Raw genomic sequence first — 18,318 nt, forward strand, 5'->3', positions numbered from 1 at the left:
AACATTTTGTATGGATTTTGTTAAGGTGACAGCTGATTATTGGTTCTTTTCTTACTTAATGTGTGAATTGTTAATGTTTATTGCAACTGTATTTCTCTCTCGGGGATCTCAATTGATAGTCATTAGCACTGAATAGTCCTGCCCACTTGCAGGGATCCTGGAGCACTTTTTCATAGAATGTCTTTAGGTGTAGATGTTCGCCTTTCTTCAGGAAGACCTTTAGAAACACTTAAGATAAGAACATTATGCAGCTTATTAGGAAGGCTTCAATGGCCACATTCTTCAGATTGTACTTAAAAGAAAGGGTAAAGAAACCCCTATATATGTATATTTAAAGCCAAATACTTTCTTAGAAAGCTTAAATCTCTTTCACAAACCATTTTTTGTAAAAGTAGAGAGATGAAGGATAGAAAGACAGCATAGTCCTACAGGCTGCCAATATTTGAGTATAAAAACAGCGTCTATGTCTTTAAGGGCCCAGAGTCCACCACAATCCCATTACGCCAGCATGTGGCAGTTGCTTCAGTTCTTTTTTTCCGGCTCCTGGTGACAGGATCTTTGAGCACTGAGCTTATCTTTATTTGGCTTTTTTCTCATAAAAAATCTCACATAGAATTTTTGTGACAGCTGTTTCACTTCACGGTTTTCAAATATCCCTTCATTTTCTGTCTTGTTCTGACAGGAATTAGTGTTTTTTAGTCAAATAAAATACCCTCTTTATTTGAAAAGTGTCCTGCCTGTTGGAGAAGAAGGCCAAGGCAGACCCACATGACGTCTGCATCATCTGCCTTCCTGAGAGCCATGTTCTGACAACTGCCAGCATTGCAGGAAAGTTTCTAGGTGTAACCTGAGGAAAAGGGAGAAAATTTGCCTCCATAGCACAGGAGAGCGACACATGGTAGCAGTCACTGTCTGAAGAGGGGACATCAGGAGAGCGAGGAGAGGGCCAGGGCTCTTCCAACTACCTCTGAGGACTCCAGGCGTCGGACATCCAAAAAGAAGTACAGCCCCAAAACGAAGTTGCTCCATGTCGACATCAAGACAAGGTACAGTTGCAACTTGTTCTCCATTGATGGTCGGGTCGACATTGAAGAGGAAACAAAGATTGACTTCAAGATGGCATAGGTCAACTTCGAAAGTGAGCACACTGTGAGGCACCCAAGTAGCTCAAAGTTGAGGAGTATGTCAGCGTAGAGACAAAGGAAAGTCGATGGGTGTGTCGGCGTGGAATGTCTTAGTCGAGATCATCTAGACATGCAGAAAGATCAAGGAAATCACTGCTCCCCCTCTATTCTCTGCCTACTCCTCCGCCGCCTCCTCCTCTTCTGGCTCCACTTCCACGGGCACCAATTCCTTCTCCACCTATGGGAGCCCTTCTTCCGAGGCATAGAGTTTTTAGGGGACTATCCCGTTCGAGAACTCTCCACTGTTCACTGAACTTCAGACATTGCCACAGGTCCCGGCAATCTTCTTCTCGACCATCCTACATATGCTTTCACCATTGTGCGTCTATGTATAGATCTAGGTCAGATACAAGAGCAATAAACCATTCCACCTACTATTCCACCTCCTATTCCAGAGGAGGAAGATGCTCTCTGCTGTTGAACTCTCCAGAACCACAGGTTTCTCCATTGGTTTATGTTACTATCTTCCAGGCACTACCTTCCAGGAGGTCCTGGTGAGAGGAACTGCAAAGGTAAACATCCCAATGTCAGTTCCAATGCCATCCACATCAGTCATATTAGATACGTTCACCGCCGTTCAGTGTCCAGGCCCCTCCTTCCTTTGGTTCTGGGCACACTGGAACCAGCAATGGACTTGTTCCTTACTCCAGCTAAATTTGCTCCATCGAGGCTACAAAACAAATATAGACCTCCAGAGCAGGGCCTATTCTTTCTCCAACCTGACCCACCTCTGGATTCTGTGGTCACCCTGGCGGCTGAAAAACCTAATTCTACTGTAATACTAGACAGGGAGAGTAAGAAGCTGGATTCAGTGGGCCGCAAAGTATGTGGTATATCTGCTACCATGAAGGCAGCAAGTGCATTTACTGTTCTGGGCAGGTACAACAGGGCCTTATGGGAGTCCTTACAGAAATTTGCAGATGGCCTCCCCAGAGACCAAAGAGAGGGTTTCCTTGACATTGCCAGAGGGGATGATGGCCTCCAACCAGATTATCAGTGCTTCAATGGATTTATCCTTGCTAGCAGCCCATGAGTACTGTCAAGGCGTGGCATTACGAAGATATTCATGGCTCCGTCTCACTGCCCTCAAGCAAGAATTTCAACAACAGATCCTTAATTTACCATTCCCTGGAACCACACTCTTCGGCAGTCACATGAACGAGATGGCCTGGATGAAGTCCGAAATGGAGACACTCAAGGCAGTAGGCCTCAAAAAACAAAAGACAAAAGGAACAACGAAGTCCCTACAAGCCCTACCAGCAGCATTTTTTCCCTCAGAGGCTTCAAACTCCCACTGATACCATGGTTGGCAACAAACCCAACAGTAGAGGCATTACCAGCAACAACAGTGGTAGCAGCCTAGAGGGAGAGCCGCTCAACAGCCTTCTCCCGAAGGAAAGCCTACAGCGGGCTCCAAGCCATGAATCTTTACTCCCTCCCCCTCCCCCCTCCATTACTCACTCTGGAAGTGGGAAGTATTTCCCATTTTCTGACCGAGTGGCAATCCATCACAAAAGACTCCTGGGTAATAAATATTGTTCGGAATGGGTATTGTCTCAGGTTCACCAATCCTGCACCGAATATTCCACCAAAACCATCTAACCACCATCTAAAGATTCTGTGTTCAGAAGTTGACATTCTTCTGCAGAAGCATGCAATGGAGACGGTTCCTCCCAAATAACGGGAAACAGGCATTTATTCCTAATATTTTCTGGTGAAAAAGAAAAATCCCAGAAACTAGTTCAGACCCATTTTTGATTTAAAACTGACTAACAGAGGGGAGGAGCTTCGCTGCCAACCAAGATGGCCGCGTGAGCTCGGAGCTCCGAAGACCTCCCGGTCTCCCGAATTAATCCTGCAGCCTATCCTGTCCCACGGTGGTGGGAATCGGTCGCCGAGCCGGGCCTGATGCGGCCCCCGTTCTCGGATTGAAAATCGGGCACTCCTAGCCACAGTTGTGTCGACGATCCCGGCGGCTCCTCCCTGCATCGCTTGTGCCAGGGTGGATCGTAGCGGTGTCCATACGGAGTTCCTCCCTGCCAGCGCTTCTCCTGCCCGAGAGGTTCACCTGGGCTCTGATCGCCTTGCTGGCTGATCCTGATTTTGTATCCCGGATTCCGAGCTGTGTGCACTGGTACTACCTCGCTGGACTTTCTTGCCCCGGTGTCCCCCCCCCCCCCCCCTCTGTCCTGTGGTCGACAACATGGCGGGCAAGGGCGGCTCGGATGCGGGCAAGACTCAACGGATCAATCGGAAGCCGTCCCAATCCCAGTCTACGATTCCCGAGCGCTTCTCCCAATCTAAGGGATCGCCTGGACAGGTGGTCCGATCAAACGACCCGAGGAGAGATGAGTCGCCGGATGACTCCGAATTAACGCTCAGGGACGTTATGGGAGCGATATCGGGGATGAGGGCAGAGATGCACACACTTCGCGAGGAGCTATCCAGCAAGGTCGACTCCCTGAAAATCGACCTGAATCTCATCAGGACGGACCTTGGGAAAACCAACGACCGGGTGAAGTCCTTGGACCTTAAAACATCCAGCCTGACCACTGATGTCTCAGACATCCAGACCGAAGTGCGCACTTTGAGGCAGGCTAATGGAGTACTGGCGCGCCGGCTGGATGAGTTCGAAGGCCGCGCGCGTCGCCAGAATGTCCGTATCACCGGAGTGCCGGAAAAAGCTGAGGAGGACTCTACTGAACTGTTTGTGGAGGACCTGGTGGTCAAGTGCTTGCAACCGGGGGGCCTGAGTAAGTTCTTCTCGGTAGAGAGGGCCCACAGGGTTCCTGGTGGACCGCCCAAGTCGGGAACAACCCCACGTCCTATCATTGCGAGGCTGTTCAATTATAGGGACAGGGACGCCATTCTACAGGCGTCGAGGGCCGCAGGCCCGCTCCATTTCCAGAACTCGGAAGTAAACTTTTTCCCAGACTTCACCCAGGCCGTCCAGAAACAGCGGCAGAGTTTTGCCGGGGTGAAGAGAAGACTCAGGGAAGTGGGCCTGCGGTACTCGATGCTGTATCCTGCTAAGCTTCGAATTGAACGCGACCACCGGACTTTCTTCTTCGAATTTCCTGAAGACGCGGGACACTGGCTTGACACCCTACCCCAGGAACGATCTGAATCTACCGATCGGACGGAGGATGCCACCGGAGGAGCGGCTGCACAGGAGTGATTTCGTGACTAGTTCTCTTCCGAGAAGCGGGGAGCCGTGAGGTGTCTCGACTTTAGACATTGGTTTTTATATTGACTCATTCTGCTACTGATATGGGGGGTGACGGGAGGGGATGGGATGCCTCCTTTCTCCTTCTTGGGCTTTTTGTAGGTTAGTTTTAGGGGCGACAGGCACACTGCTAGTTGGGGTGGATTTTAGTCTGATGCAGGGGTGCAGGGTGGGGGGTAGTTGGGATGTGTGGTGTTTTATTCTCTCTTTGTTTGATTCTTTCTCCTGGCTGAGGTGTATACGTCCTGTTGTACCGATGAACTGGGCACTGATGTGGGTGGTGGGGGGGGGGACGCGGAGAGTCCTTGACGATGGGGGGTAGACTGCTGCATTTGCTGAGCTGGAATGTTAACGGGTTGGGAGATCGTATTAAGAGGGGTGTAGTTTTGCAAATGATTAAACGGTGCTCTCCAGATGTTGTGTTTCTACAGGAGACTCACTTAGTGGGTCATGCTTGCCGGGCCTTGAATAGACGGGGATACAAAATGGTGGCTCATGCAGGCTTCTCCTCGGGCTCTAGGGGGGTGGGCATAATGGTGCGTGCGTCTCTTCCGTTGGAGGTGGAGTCTGTGCTGGCTGATGATAGGGGTAGATACGTGGCTTTGGTGGGCAGATGGGAGGGCCGCACGCTAGTTTTAGTTTCAGTTTACGTACCCCCGGGGTTACAGGACACCACATTCAGGGACTTGGGGGGCGCCATTTTAGGTCTCCCCGAGGGACTGCTGTTGGTGGGTGGGGACTTCAACTCAGTTGTCTCAGGGGAACTGGACCGTTTTCCTCCCAGGGATCTTCGCCCTTCCCAGTCTTGGATGTCTGATTTTGTATGTTCCATGGGGATGGTTGACTGCTGGCGTTTGCTCCACCCTACACAGCGACAGTATTCTTTTCTCTCGGGAGCTCATGGCAGCTTCTCCAGGCTGGACTACGTCCTGGCCCCGGCGGCCCAGGCGCAGTCCGTTTCCACCGCGCGCCTACTGGCCCGGGGTATCTCGGACCACTCCCCAGTTTGGATCTCATTTGACTTTCGGGTCCCGGCGTCTTCGCGGGTGGCCCCCATCAACCCGTGGTATTTTCGTGATCCGAAGACTCGAGCTCTCCTGGCCAAGGCTATGGACCGGTACTTTGCTGAGAATGCTGGCTCCGTGGCCTCAGCCGTTACATTGTGGGAGGCCTTTAAAGCTGTTCTCCGTGGCGAGGCCTTCTCCCTGATTGCGGAGGCGCGCCGCCGCCGCGATGTAGAAGTGGTACGACTGGAGTCTGAACTTGCAGACTTAAACGCACAGCTGGAGCTGGGCCCGTCGCCCGATTTGGTCCATGCCCTCTCGCTTAAGCAATCCGAACTCCGAGCCACGGCTACTGATGCAGCTAAGGCCTTGAGTAGGGAACAGCAGGGAAGGATCTACGATTCCGGTGATAAGGCTGGGAAGCTCCTGGCCTGGTTGGACAAGAGGGAGTTGGCGTCCCGGGTGGTCCCGGAGCTGGTGGGTGAGGACGGCCTGACTTTGACGGACCCGGCGGCCATAGCCGAGTCCTTCGCTGGATACTACGCGGGGGTCTACACCTCTGCTACCTCTCTCCCGGAGTCCGCTTCGGCCTCCTATTTGGAGGATATTGACCTCCCCTGTCTATCGGATCTTGACCGGGAGGACATGGACCGAGACCTGTCTGACGATGAGGTTGCCCTGGCGATTCGCTCGTTACGGTCCGGTAAGGCGCCGGGACCGAATGGTATCCCGGTGGAGCTGTATAAATTAAGGGCTGAAGCGCTGGCCACACCGCTGCGCAAAATGTTCCTCGAGGCCCGTGAACGGGGTGAACTCCCCCCAGATCAGAGATTAGCCACCGTAGTGGTGATCCACAAAGAAGGGAAGCCCCGGAACTTGCCCCGGTCTTACCGACCTATCTCATTGTTAAATGCGGAACCCAAAATCCTAGCGAAACTGCTGGCCAACCGGCTGGTGGGAGTGATCTCGGACCTGGTTCATCCGGACCAGTCTGGGTTCATCCCACACCGGAACACGGCGCTTAACCTGAGGAGACTCCACGCTGTACTGGCACGTGCTCACTTGCTCCGTGACCCGGCGGTTCTGGCTTCCCTTGACGCTACCATGGCTTTCGACTCCCTCGAGTGGAGTTACCTGTGGGCTGTTCTAGCTAAGCTGGGCTTCGGGCCTTCCTATATTGGATGGGTCCGGCTGCTATATTCTGCTCCGCTGGCTAATGTCGCAGTTAACGGTAGACTCTCGGCTTCTTTCACGCTGCACAGAGGTACCAGACAGGGCTGCCCGCTTTCGCCGCTCCTGTTTGCGCTAGCGCTGGAGCCCCTGGCAGCAAGGATTAGAACACACCCCGATGTTTCGGGCATTAAGTGGTCGCCTGGCTTCGAGGATCGAGTGTCGCTTTACGCGGACGACATCCTTCTTTACCTTACCTCTCCCTGTCGCTCGCTCATCGTGGTCTTCGACCTACTGGGAGTCTTTGGGTCGTACTCGGGGTTAGTGATCAATTGGTCCAAATCCTCCCTATACACGGTGCGTGGAGATACCCCGCGCCTCCCCCGTGGGTGCTCGATTCAGGTAGCCCAACAGGGCTTCCGGTACTTGGGCATCTACGTGTCGCTAGACCCGCGTGCCCGCTACACGCACAATCTTTTGCCACCGTTGGAGCGCCTGAAGAGGGATGTCGAGATCTGGAAAAAGCTGCCTATCTCCCTGATGGGTAGGGCGGCACTGTTTAAGATGATGGCGCTACCCCGCTTTCTCTATGCCCTGCAGAACTCGCAGGATCCGATTCCTGCCAAATATTTTGGTGCGATCGAGTCCCTGCAGAGGACGCTGCTGTGGGATGGACGGCCGAGGATATCGTTGCCTAAGCTGACTATTCCCTGCTATGACGGTGGGATAGCGCTACCGGACATGCGAAGATATTACTGGGCATCCCAGCTTGCGGCGATCAACCATGGCTTTTATGGCCCAGCGGTTAGTCCGGGCTATGCTATGGATCGCTGGCTGGTTGGGGACGGCAACTACTACAGAGCTCTCTACTCTAGGTCGTTGGACCGTCGATTGACGGGCCCAACCAGAACGATGGTACGTGTATGGCGCACGGTGACGGATACCCTTGGCTGGAAGGATAAGATCACTTTGGCTACTCCCCTGTATGATTCCGACGTGCTGGGGAAGTTGTGGAAGACCAAAGGGTTTGACCGGTGGGACACCATAGGCATTTCTAAGGTGGGTGACATGATTGTGCGGGGCGGCATTAAATCGTTTGCCTCGATGCAGCACGAATACCAGCTGGCGCCGACGGAATTTTTCCGACACGCCCAGCTTAGTCACGCCCTCTCCCCTCACGTCACTGACGGTGACGCCATCCCTGAATCTTCCCCCCTGGAGGATCGGGTACTGGACGGCCATATGCCGGACAGTGCCATTTCCTTGACCTACAAGAAGCTGATCAACGTGAGGGTGGACTTGCTTGAACGGTTACGAATGCACTGGGTGAATGACGGTATAGAACTGGATGATGAGGAATGGCAGTCGGCGGCGTCTTCTCCCAGGGAGGTGGCCATATCGGCGAGACTACGTCTGGTCCAGCTGAAAATCCTTCATAGGGTATATGTTACCGGCCCCAGGCTCATTCATATGGGGCTTTCCACGGATGGCCTGTGTCGGCGGGGTTGCGGTCTGCTGGCCACCTTCCTCCACGTTCTCTGGGAGTGTCCTGGTGTGGCCCGATATTGGAAGCGTGTGCATGATGTGATGGAGGAGGTGACGGGTGTGGCCCTGCCAGCCGAGGCTCGCCGTTGCCTCCTCAATGTGTGGTGTCCGAATGACTACAGTGTAGCCCAGACTCGGTGGGTAACCTTAGGTAATATGGTGGCCAAGAGGGACATTGCCCAGAAATGGGGTGCGCCCGCACCCCCGTCCCTTACCCTCTGGATGAATAACATGGACTGGTGCATGGTGCGGGAGAAAACGGTGTATGTGGCCAGGGGCAAGCCCAGAGCGTGGAGATCTGTGTGGGGCGCCTGGAACTCTTACCGGGGCGATTTATGTGAACCCCCGCCTGACCCGGAGGTGGACGTCCCACCCTCCCCATAGAATGCTACCCTTCCCGTGATTCCAGGCAGGTCATCCTGAAGTGAGAGCCCCCCATCGTACTCTCGTGCTGCACATATATACCTGAGTTGAGTTGGATGTGCGGCCCCCGGCCCCCTCCCACGGTGCCCCTTTACTATGCTTGCTCTGTCCTCGGCCACTTCTCTTCTTACTTTTTCTTCTTCCTAACTCCTCTGTGCTCCGGCACTTCCTTTTCGTGGCCTCTTGAGGCCCTTCCCTTTCTTTAGGTTCCTATATTGTTCCTCATTATAAAAATTAAACCTGATTGCTTCTGCGTGTTGTTGTGTACACGACTTTCTGTGCTATCTTAATGCTGCCTGGCCTCCGGGATGTACGGCTGAATAGCGGTGTACTTTTTCTATAAATAAAGGTTTTTCAAAAAAAAAAAAAAAAAAAAACTGACTAACAAGTGGATTAGATTAGAAAAGTTTTGAATGCTGGCACTGCATCAGATCTATTCACGGTTACACCAGGGACACTGGTTTTGCTTGATAGACCTCCAAGATGCGTACTTTCATATACCAATAGCCAAGAAGTATCACAGATTCTTGAGGGCCGCCGCGGGTCATGACCATTACCAGTACAAAGGGCTTCTGTTTGGCCTCAAATCAGCCCCCAGAACATTTCAAACTGTATGGCAGTGGTAGCTGCCCAGAAAACATCAAGTTTTCTTCTACCCCTACCTAGACGATTAGCTGATTAAGGTGTCGACTCCTCAGGAAGCTCATCTGCATTAGCAGTGGGCAAGCCGTTTCCTCCAAACATCAGGGCTTCATTCCAATCGCAAGAAGTCCACGTCTTCTACTGTTCAGACACTGCATTATTTGCGGTCTCTATCGACATCAGTCAAGCAAGAGTGTGTCACTCACTCATGAAAGCCTCTCACCCCACAGTGAGGACAGTGTCATCGCTCCTTGGTTCAATGGCTTCATATATCTTTCGAACTCCAAATGCCAGACTCCACATGTTTCCTCTTCAGGAATGTCTTGAGGATCAGTGGGACCAACTCACGGGCAGTTGCGAGGACAGGAACCCACACTCTCCCCTCCTTCCCCCCATGCAACCGTCTCTGAAATGGTGGTGCACTCTCATGAATCTGCTTCAAGGGATGCCATTTCATCAGAGCATAGTAACAGATGCCTTATTACTAGGATGAGGAGCACACGTGGATCAACTCCAGATCTAGGGAACATGGTCTCCTAGAGAGATGACCTACCACATCAGTCTTATCAAGATCCCCCACAGTTCACCTGGTATTGAAAGCTTTTCTCTCGTCATTCAAGACTTAATGCCTGCTTGTTCAGCCTGACAACATGACAGCCATATACTACCTCAACAAGCAGGGTAGAATGAGGTCCAGACCTTTATCCCACGAGGCCAGGTAATTTGGAAGTGGCTGATGGCCAGAAACCTGTGGATCCACATTTCAAGCTGCCATGCAGACCAGATCTAACAAAATACAGAGGCCAGATGGTTCCGCCCAATCTCTCCTTGAATTTGGCAGCATGGCTCTTAAGCTAGTTAAGTATGAACACCTGAACCTTCCGCAAGAATGCATGATCACTCTCGAGGAGGCTAAAGGACTGACAGCTCGTTCAGCCTGTTCATTCAAATAGAAGAGGTGTTGTACTTGGTGTTCTAATTAGAACGTGGACCCAACAACGTGTCAAGAAGAGATCATTCATCCATACTTACTTGATTTGGCAAAATTTGGATTACAATTCTCTTCCATAAAAGTTCATCTAGCAGCTCTTACTGCCTGCAGAAAATGTCCTTCACAAACCTCTTTTATCGTAAATTCCCTTTATCAAGGATTTTTTTTTTTAAGGGTTGAAAAGGGTTTTCCCTCCCATTAGGCATACTTCTCCTTCCTGGGAGCTCAATATAGTTCTCTCACACCTCATGCAGGACCGTTTTCAACCCATCACAAATCGTTCTTGCAACATCTCTCAAGGAAAACTGCTTTTCTCGTAGCTATCACATCAACACATAGGGTTAGTAAAATCCAGGTTTTGTGTTTTCACCGACCATACACCGTTTTTCACTCCAACAAGGTAGTGAAGAGGACTTACCCAAAATTCCTTACTTAAGTTATTTTGGAGTTTTAAGTCAACCAGATGATTTCCTTACCAAGTTTCTTTCAACATCCTGCCACACCTGCTGAAAGAACTCAAAATTCCCTAGACATTAGGTGAGACTTAAACTTTTATCTGGACAATTGCAAAATTGGACCAATTATTTGTATTCTATGGTCCAGTCCGTACAGATCTAGCCACATACAAACAGTCCATCTCCCAGTGGATGGTATGTAGCATCCTGTTATGCTACGAAAAAGCTAATAAGAATTTGTCTGCTAGACCTAAAGCTCATTCTACTAGGTAGATAGCAGCTGCTGCTGCTTTGATTACAGATGTCCATATAGCTCAAATTTGCAAAACCGCTACATGGATATCTATTTGCATGTTTACCAAACATTATTGTTTGGAATCGGACACTAGAACAGATGCTCAAGTAGGACAGGCCTCCATGAGGAATGTATTTGCTTGATCTGGTTGTTTGGTCATTCCTTTGTCTTTTCTTCTGTTGTTGGTTGGGATGGGCTTGCTACTCTTTTCAATTCTTATGACCATCAATGGAGATCCCCTGAGAGTGAAGGCATGGTTTCTTACCTGTAATCCCAGTTTCCTCTCAGGTGAATTTCCATTGAAGTCATAAGCAACCCTCCCGCCTCCCCGGTGGAAATGTCATAGGCGACTATTGGACCTATCTGTCGCTGCTATATCTCGTCAAAAAGAACGGAAGCAAATGCCACGTGCTGGGCATGATGGGATACTGGTGGGTTCTGGGCCATTAAAGGCACGGGCGCTGTTTTTATACGTACACAATGGCAGCCTATAGGGCTACACTGTCCATATATCCTTCATCTCTCTACTTTTACAGAAAAGGTTTGTGAAAGAGGTTTAAGCTTTCTATGAAAGTATTTGGCATTAAATATACATATATATGGGTTTCTTTACCCTTTTTTATGTACAATCTGAAAAAAATTGCTATTGTAGCCTTCCTTATTGGCTGCATAATGTTCGTAAGTGTTTCTACTGTCATTCCTGAAGAAAGGCGATCAACTACACTTAGATGACATACTATGGAAAAGTGCTCCGAGATCCCCGCAAAGTGGACGGGACTATTCAGTGCTTATGATTACAATGAAGATTCCCCTGAAAGTGAACTGGAATTACAGTTAAGAAACCAACGCTTACTACCCTGATGAAGCTTTGATGTATAGGAAAAGGAAATGGATTTGTCCAAGCCCTATCAGTTATCTTTTTTGGGGCTGGTGTTTAGCCTGTGAATGACAACAAACACGAATCCTTTTTGAAGCAATGTTCCATTCATTGACTAATTAACTTACCATTTTCTTAACGACAGTTTCTAAATATTTGACTTATAAACACTGAGGAGCATATATGTGGTGAAAGTGCTGTAAAACAAGGTCATTGCATTATTATAGCATGATCCAATATGTGCACATTATGGCAATGTCAAATAAGGGTTAAGGCATTTCTTTTGTCCGTGTGCTGAGAGTGCCATGGCATTTCTAACACTTTAGAATAAATGGTTTCTGCTATGATTACATTGCTTACATTGAATCTAGTATTGTTTATTTCAGATTAGAGGAATATTGTGCAACATTCATATGTTTTTTCTTTTAATTACAGAGGGCGCAAGCGCTTCGTAAGCGAAGGAGATGGAGGTCGTCTCAAACCAGAGAGCTACTGAAAACGGGAAATACGCTTTCATCTTTCGATGTTATCTAACTGAATTAGAGGCGTCACTTGGCACGGTTCATGTTTGTGAAGGCACTTGGTTTTGGGTACAAAGAATTTCCGAAAGAGTTTTATAAATTCGCAATTAACAAGGAAATGTGTTAGTATTTGGTGTGTGAATAGGAAAAGAGTAACCACGTGTCAGTGGTGTATTTAAATAATCTACCCCTCTGTAAGTGCCATATGTTTCTGACCTAATAATTTCATGTTCTTTACTGAAGTCTGAATGCCACTCCAAACTTTCAAGGACAGTGTTTTGTAGTAAAATCACTGGTTATTAAAAAGCTTTACCAAGGGGGTGAAGTTCAGTTGCTATAACCCAATTTTGACTGCTGCTGTTGCAATACTGTGCTTAGGGAGTAACTATATTTTATCTGTTTAAAATACAAGATGACTTTATCAAATATATTGATCTTTCCAGAGAACATATCGATTTATCTTAGAGATCTGATTGTTGATTATATGGTGGCTGGAACATCTATTTTTCTACAAAATAACTGGAAAATTAAATACGTTCTGGTAGAATGCGAACAGAAATAAACAGTTTACTTGCAAAAAGGAGTTGTTTGTGTCTTTTTTTGGCAGGAGTGGATTAATATAGAGAATCTAAATATAACATAAGTTATAGCTTTTCATGTGCTATCTCGATCCCTCGTCTACTTGTTATATCTGCAATAACCCCTTTATTCTAGAATCCACGTCTTCCTTTCTAGAATCAACATCAAACCTGGAGCCTACTCTTCCTGCAATTCAGAATATGTTCCTATTAGCCATAGTCGCTAAAAGTAGGAGTCAAATGTATAACAGTGCTCTGAAAGTGATGTGTAGAAATTCCTGTTGAGTATTCTAGAAAACAGTGATAAAGGACCATGAATAATAGTTTCTCATGGTACCAAAGTTATACGGTGTTTATTTTTTGGTGTTTATTTTTTTTATCAAATTGCATTGTTTACATTATCAGTCCTTAATTTTGTAAATAACTAAGCAATGAAAGCTAGTACTTTGTAGTATTTTTCTTCCTGTATTGCAAAGAACCATTGATTCAGCAATCACGAACAGTAAACCACATTCAGAAAATGTTGTTGATATTTTTTACTCCTTTCTTTTCATATAAATACAAGTATAATTCTTCCTCTAGGGAGCACATCTTGAAGGCAGTATTCTGTCAGACATCACCCACGGTAGACCAAACCTTCACATATGCCACCCTGTCTGACCCTTTGGCATTGAATTCTATGGCAATGTCCAAAGTGGCTCCAAAAGTGGCTTTCCATTTCTATGCGTCAATATTTCTAAAAATCCAACATGCTCATTCTTATCCTACAGGAACATATGATCAATGTAGGTTAACCTCTAGAGCAAGGTGACACATTATCCAGTGCTGAAGGGATCGGGAAGTAAGGTCTGAAATGATTTGGAGAGGAGATCAAGCAGGCATGCTGATCCTTTTAGGGTTCGAGACTGCCACGAGGGCAACTCTCACGTTAGGTTGCTTTAGTTCACATGCTGTCCATTATTCTGCAGTTTAGTAGCTGAATCCTGATTTAGATTTTTATTTTTCTGGACGGAAGTACTCTTTTGGAATTGCTGAGGGTATTGTGCCTGCCATCCCAGAAGATCTCTGCTTGCAAAATCTAGGTTGTCCAGCAGCCCTGCGGACAATGCTACACATTGGCAGGAACCACCATCACTGCGGTTCCATCAGTGTTGTACAGATTTGACATACAGGTCAGTGAAACAAGACAGTGGCCGTTCTAACTTTTGAACAGATTTTATTTTTTCTAAAACAAACTCAAAAAAGTGAGTTCATTTTTGAAAAATGAAAAACGAATGACTCCATGCTGCGAAGGTCCTTAAAAAAACAAATTTTAACTGCCCCTCAACACTAGTTGGTGGTGACGGACAGAAAATAAGCCATCTGATAGCCCACTCTAAATTAGGCAGGCGGTTGGATGGCTAACCTCTGATTGGCCATACTCCATCGGTTCATCTGAGTGCTATATCACCGGCTAGGCCAAAGTAGGCTCCGTCGATTACATACTTTCAGTCCTCACACATTCAAATCGGGCGGGTGGACCATGAGTGTGAGCATGACTCAGATGAAGAACGTAAGAACATATTGTATCTCAGAGGACTAGAGCAAAAGCCTTGTTTGTGACATGAACTCAGATGCCATAAAGCAGCTCTAGTGTCAGAAGTCTTTCCCCTCTGTTTTCGGCAGAAGGGAAAATTGTTCTCAGATTAGTAAGAGGGGGTGTTTCCTCCTTTTCTTAGGGGTGGATCTAGGAAAGAACTTGGAGCACCTGAGAGGGGACTCTGAAGTTTGTTCTTTTGAGTAAAGGCTTGTGGCAAGCTATGAAGATAAGACAGGAAGTGGTGAAAAATGGGGGGGTAATGTTGGGAATTCAACAGAGATTAACCCAGGGAATGTTGCAAATTAAAGGTAAGTGCACTGGATAAAAATACACTCCACCCCCTTCTCAGAACATTCCTGGACCTAAAAGAAATGTCAGAAGGAGGAATCGTGTTAGACTTACTTGTGATGAAGCTTGAGGTGTCACCGGCTGTTCACATGAACCCAATAAAGTAAAGTGCTCTCTGAAGGTCTGTGGGATGGTTCTCCTGTATTTCCTTAGGGACGCAAAAAGCTGAAGAAAAGCTCCCCTGTGTGGGAGAACCAGCTGCTTTGTTAGGAGTGGACTACACTAGATCCTGTGATAGCTTTCCTTGAAGAGGCATGGAGCCTATGAATCTTCACTGGTATCCTAGAAACGCTAAGATAGGTCATGAATGTCTTCAAAAAAGTGGTAGTTTACATATTTTGTAGGCCTCTGAATGATCGGAACAAGACACAAAAGCTCCCCCTGAAAACCTTCTTACTCACCATCTATTATATGGCCAGTTGAACCTGCTGTGACCTTTTTCACTGAAGTTAGAAAGTACTGCAAGGCCGGGGGGGCGGAGCTAGCCGGCGTCGATGGCGGACGCGTGAGCCTTCGGCTCCTCGCATAGCCCTGGAATAATCCTGTTAAATTATCCTTAATTGTGCCGTACTTGCCATAGCGGGCTCTCGAACATCCGCTGGCACCCCCAGCTGCCTTTGGAGAACTTTTGGACCGAGTGCGGGCGAGCCTTCCCACCCATCCGAAGGTGCTGTTCCCGGCGGCGCGGCAGTGGCGAAATAGGCCGGCAGCCGCGCACTATCCTGGAGAGGCGGCCGGCGACGTCATCGGACGTGCGGCCTCAGCGCTGACAGTGGTCGGGCCGAGCTCGGAACGTACCGCAGTTTGGACTTGTCATTGACCGAGGCGTCCTCCTCTTCCCAGTCGGCGACCGCCACAAGGATGAAGGGCCTGGAGGCTGTGCTATGAGGGTGTGAGATTTGCTGAAGCGAAAGGAAGGGCTTCGCCCGCCATTGCAGACGCCATCTTGGGCGCGTCGGACTCCCGGAGCCTGGTGGCAGTAATTCGAATACTCACGGAGACCCTGAGATTGCACGAGCGGCCTGCAGCTGTAGAGGGGCTCCCCAGCTCTGAATTACTGCACGTTAGAGACCGAGATGGGGAAGAACGACACGGCCCAAGGGAAGCTCTCCTTTGAACGGCGCCGGCCGAAAGGGTCGGAGGTGGCGGTGCCGGAAACATCGCCGAAAGGAGCCACGGCGGCAGCCCCGGCATCCACTGAGCTCCGAGAAATGTTAGCTGCAATGGAGAAGGGCATTCAGGATAGCATTGCGTCTGTGGGCACCAAGATAGACGCTCTGTCCTACCGCATGGATCGAATGGCGGAGCGTGTGGACAAACATGCGGAGCGCCTAGACATGGCGGAGCGCCGTCTCACCGAAGCGGAGGAGGCCCAAACGGAGTGGGACAAAGAAAGAAAGCAGTTCGATAGACTTCTACATGTGATCCGAGACAAGACGGAGGATTTGGAGGCGCGCTCCCGCAGATCCAACCTCCGTATCACGAGAGTGGCGGAAACTACACAAACGGGAAAGATGGAGTTATACGTAGAGAAACTGTTGAAACTACTACTGGGTGAGGAGGTGTTTTCCCCCATGTACATTGTGGAACGGGCGCACCGCACGTTGGGCCCACAACCTAAGCCTGGCGCGCCTCCTCGACCCATTATCGCGAAGCTACTTAACTATCGCGACAGAGACACGGCTTTACGAGTGGCGAGGGAGAAGGGCAAACTTCAACATGAGGGAATGGATATCTCCATCTACCCGGACTTCACAGCCAGGGTGCAGGAAGAAAGGCGACAGTTTGCGCCATATAAGAAACAACTCCGAACTCTGGGCCTGGACTATGCGATGTTGTATCCCGCCAAGCTCCGTATAAACACCGGTGGGAGGTCGTATTATTTCACGGACCCTAAGGAACTTCATAAGTCCCTGAAGACTTGGACGCGGGAGAGGAAGGAGGCCCGGCGGGGCGAAGAAGACGAAGCCGGCTCGACATCAAACTTGGAAGAACAGGACTAGAGGTTACTACGGCGTGGTATGGAACTCTTCACAGTAGGCAGACATCTGGCCCTGGCATCGCGAGGACTCCGGGCTTTCAGAGGCGCAAGAGGCCTACATTCGCTTCACTAGGGTTGTTATGTAGGGGGTGGAGACACTGATCGGACATAGACCTCGTGCACTGCTGGTAAGGAAGTGGTGGCAGCGGGGGAAAGTAACCTGGACAACTAAGGCAGTATTGGGGGGGCCAATAGGGGTGGGAGAGGGCTGCTACGCTTGCTATTCTAAGGGCACTATTATACAAGTGGGGCCGGACTGAGGCGCTGATCAGTCATTCCTTCGGAACAGTTGGTGGCTCTATATTTTGGCGCGCTCTGCCCTGGTGCCTTTGGCTGAGTTACTTTCTGAGGGGTTAGTGTTGAACTGTCGAACACTACACTTATTGGAGGTTGATGGGGGGGGTTCTTGGGGCCTGTCTGACCAGATTGGGGGAGGTCGGCTGTGGGTGGGCTGGTGCTCGCGGGGTGGGAACTAGGAAGGGGTTTGTTGGGGAAAGTTGTTGCCTGGGGTTGGTTGTGGGGTTTGATTGTGCAGAGTGTGAACTGCAGTGTGTTGCTGTACTGTAGAAAATAAGAAGTATTGATGTACATAAGCAACGTTCATTTCCCTTTTCCCACTCCCCTCCCTGCACGCACCATGGAATATTGTAAAGCATTGACTGCATCCCTCAGCCCGCAAAGGCCTGTACCCATATGTACATGACAGCCATTTTAGGCACCTTGGCCTCTTGCCCACTCATTAGAATCACTGGCTTCCCTCCTGCGCGCATTTGAGCACCCCCCCCCCTCTCTCACTCTCACATACATAGACCATGAAACCCAGCACTCTGCGCGACCCTGCTATGAAAGGCAACCCTCCTGCTTGACCCAGGAACCCCCCCCATTTCCCTCTTGAAGAGGCACCCTTCGCCTCAGCTGACATAGCCCCCCAGTTGTATCTGACTGCCCCTGTTCTCTCATATACAGGTCATAAGATCTCTCTCTCTCTCTCTCTCTCTCTCTCTCTCTCTCTCTCTCTCTCTCTGCGCGACTCTGGCCCTGCATGCACCCTGACCCCCCCCCTCCTTCTCCTCATATGAGCAAGTCATAAACCCTCTTCTTTGGCAAAGCCCTGTCCTTGAGAGTCACGGCCGCGCCTGACCAGCACCTCCTTCCCTTCCATGAATACCCCTCTATTGACGAGCCCTCCCTCCGCGCTCGATTGTCCACGCAGGCATGAATACCACTCCTTTGATGACCCCTTCCCCCGAGTTCGACTGACCACACATGTCCGAGGCCATCGCCTAAGCCAGGAGATACCATTTACTGCCCTTATTGTATGCCTAGCCACCCCACCCCCTGGGCCATGATCAGGCGCACACATCCTACGACACACTCAGTTGCACGATCGCCCTTCCCTCTTATCAGCAGGTCAAGGGTCCCCATTGTGAACGTATGTG

The 18,318-nt window shown here is 49.5% G+C and overlaps 1 protein-coding gene across 1 annotated transcript in view; it reads left to right on the forward strand.

Moving 5' to 3' along the window:
• The window catches only part of PDCD4 (programmed cell death 4), a 572,963-nt gene extending 560,050 nt beyond the window's left edge, over positions 1 to 12,913 (forward strand). Inside the window, exon 12 of the mRNA XM_086922777.1 lies at positions 12,248 to 12,913. Within this exon, the coding sequence (XP_086778903.1) occupies positions 12,248 to 12,308 (61 nt within the window). The 3' untranslated portion in view covers positions 12,309 to 12,913. The remainder of the gene's footprint in view (positions 1 to 12,247) is intronic.
• Positions 12,914 to 18,318: the final 5,405 nt, after the last annotated feature.

The sequence above is a fragment of the Lissotriton vulgaris genome, chromosome 5 (genome assembly GCF_964263255.1).
Source record: "Lissotriton vulgaris chromosome 5, aLisVul1.2, whole genome shotgun sequence".
NCBI classification, from domain to species: domain Eukaryota; kingdom Metazoa; phylum Chordata; class Amphibia; order Caudata; family Salamandridae; genus Lissotriton; species Lissotriton vulgaris.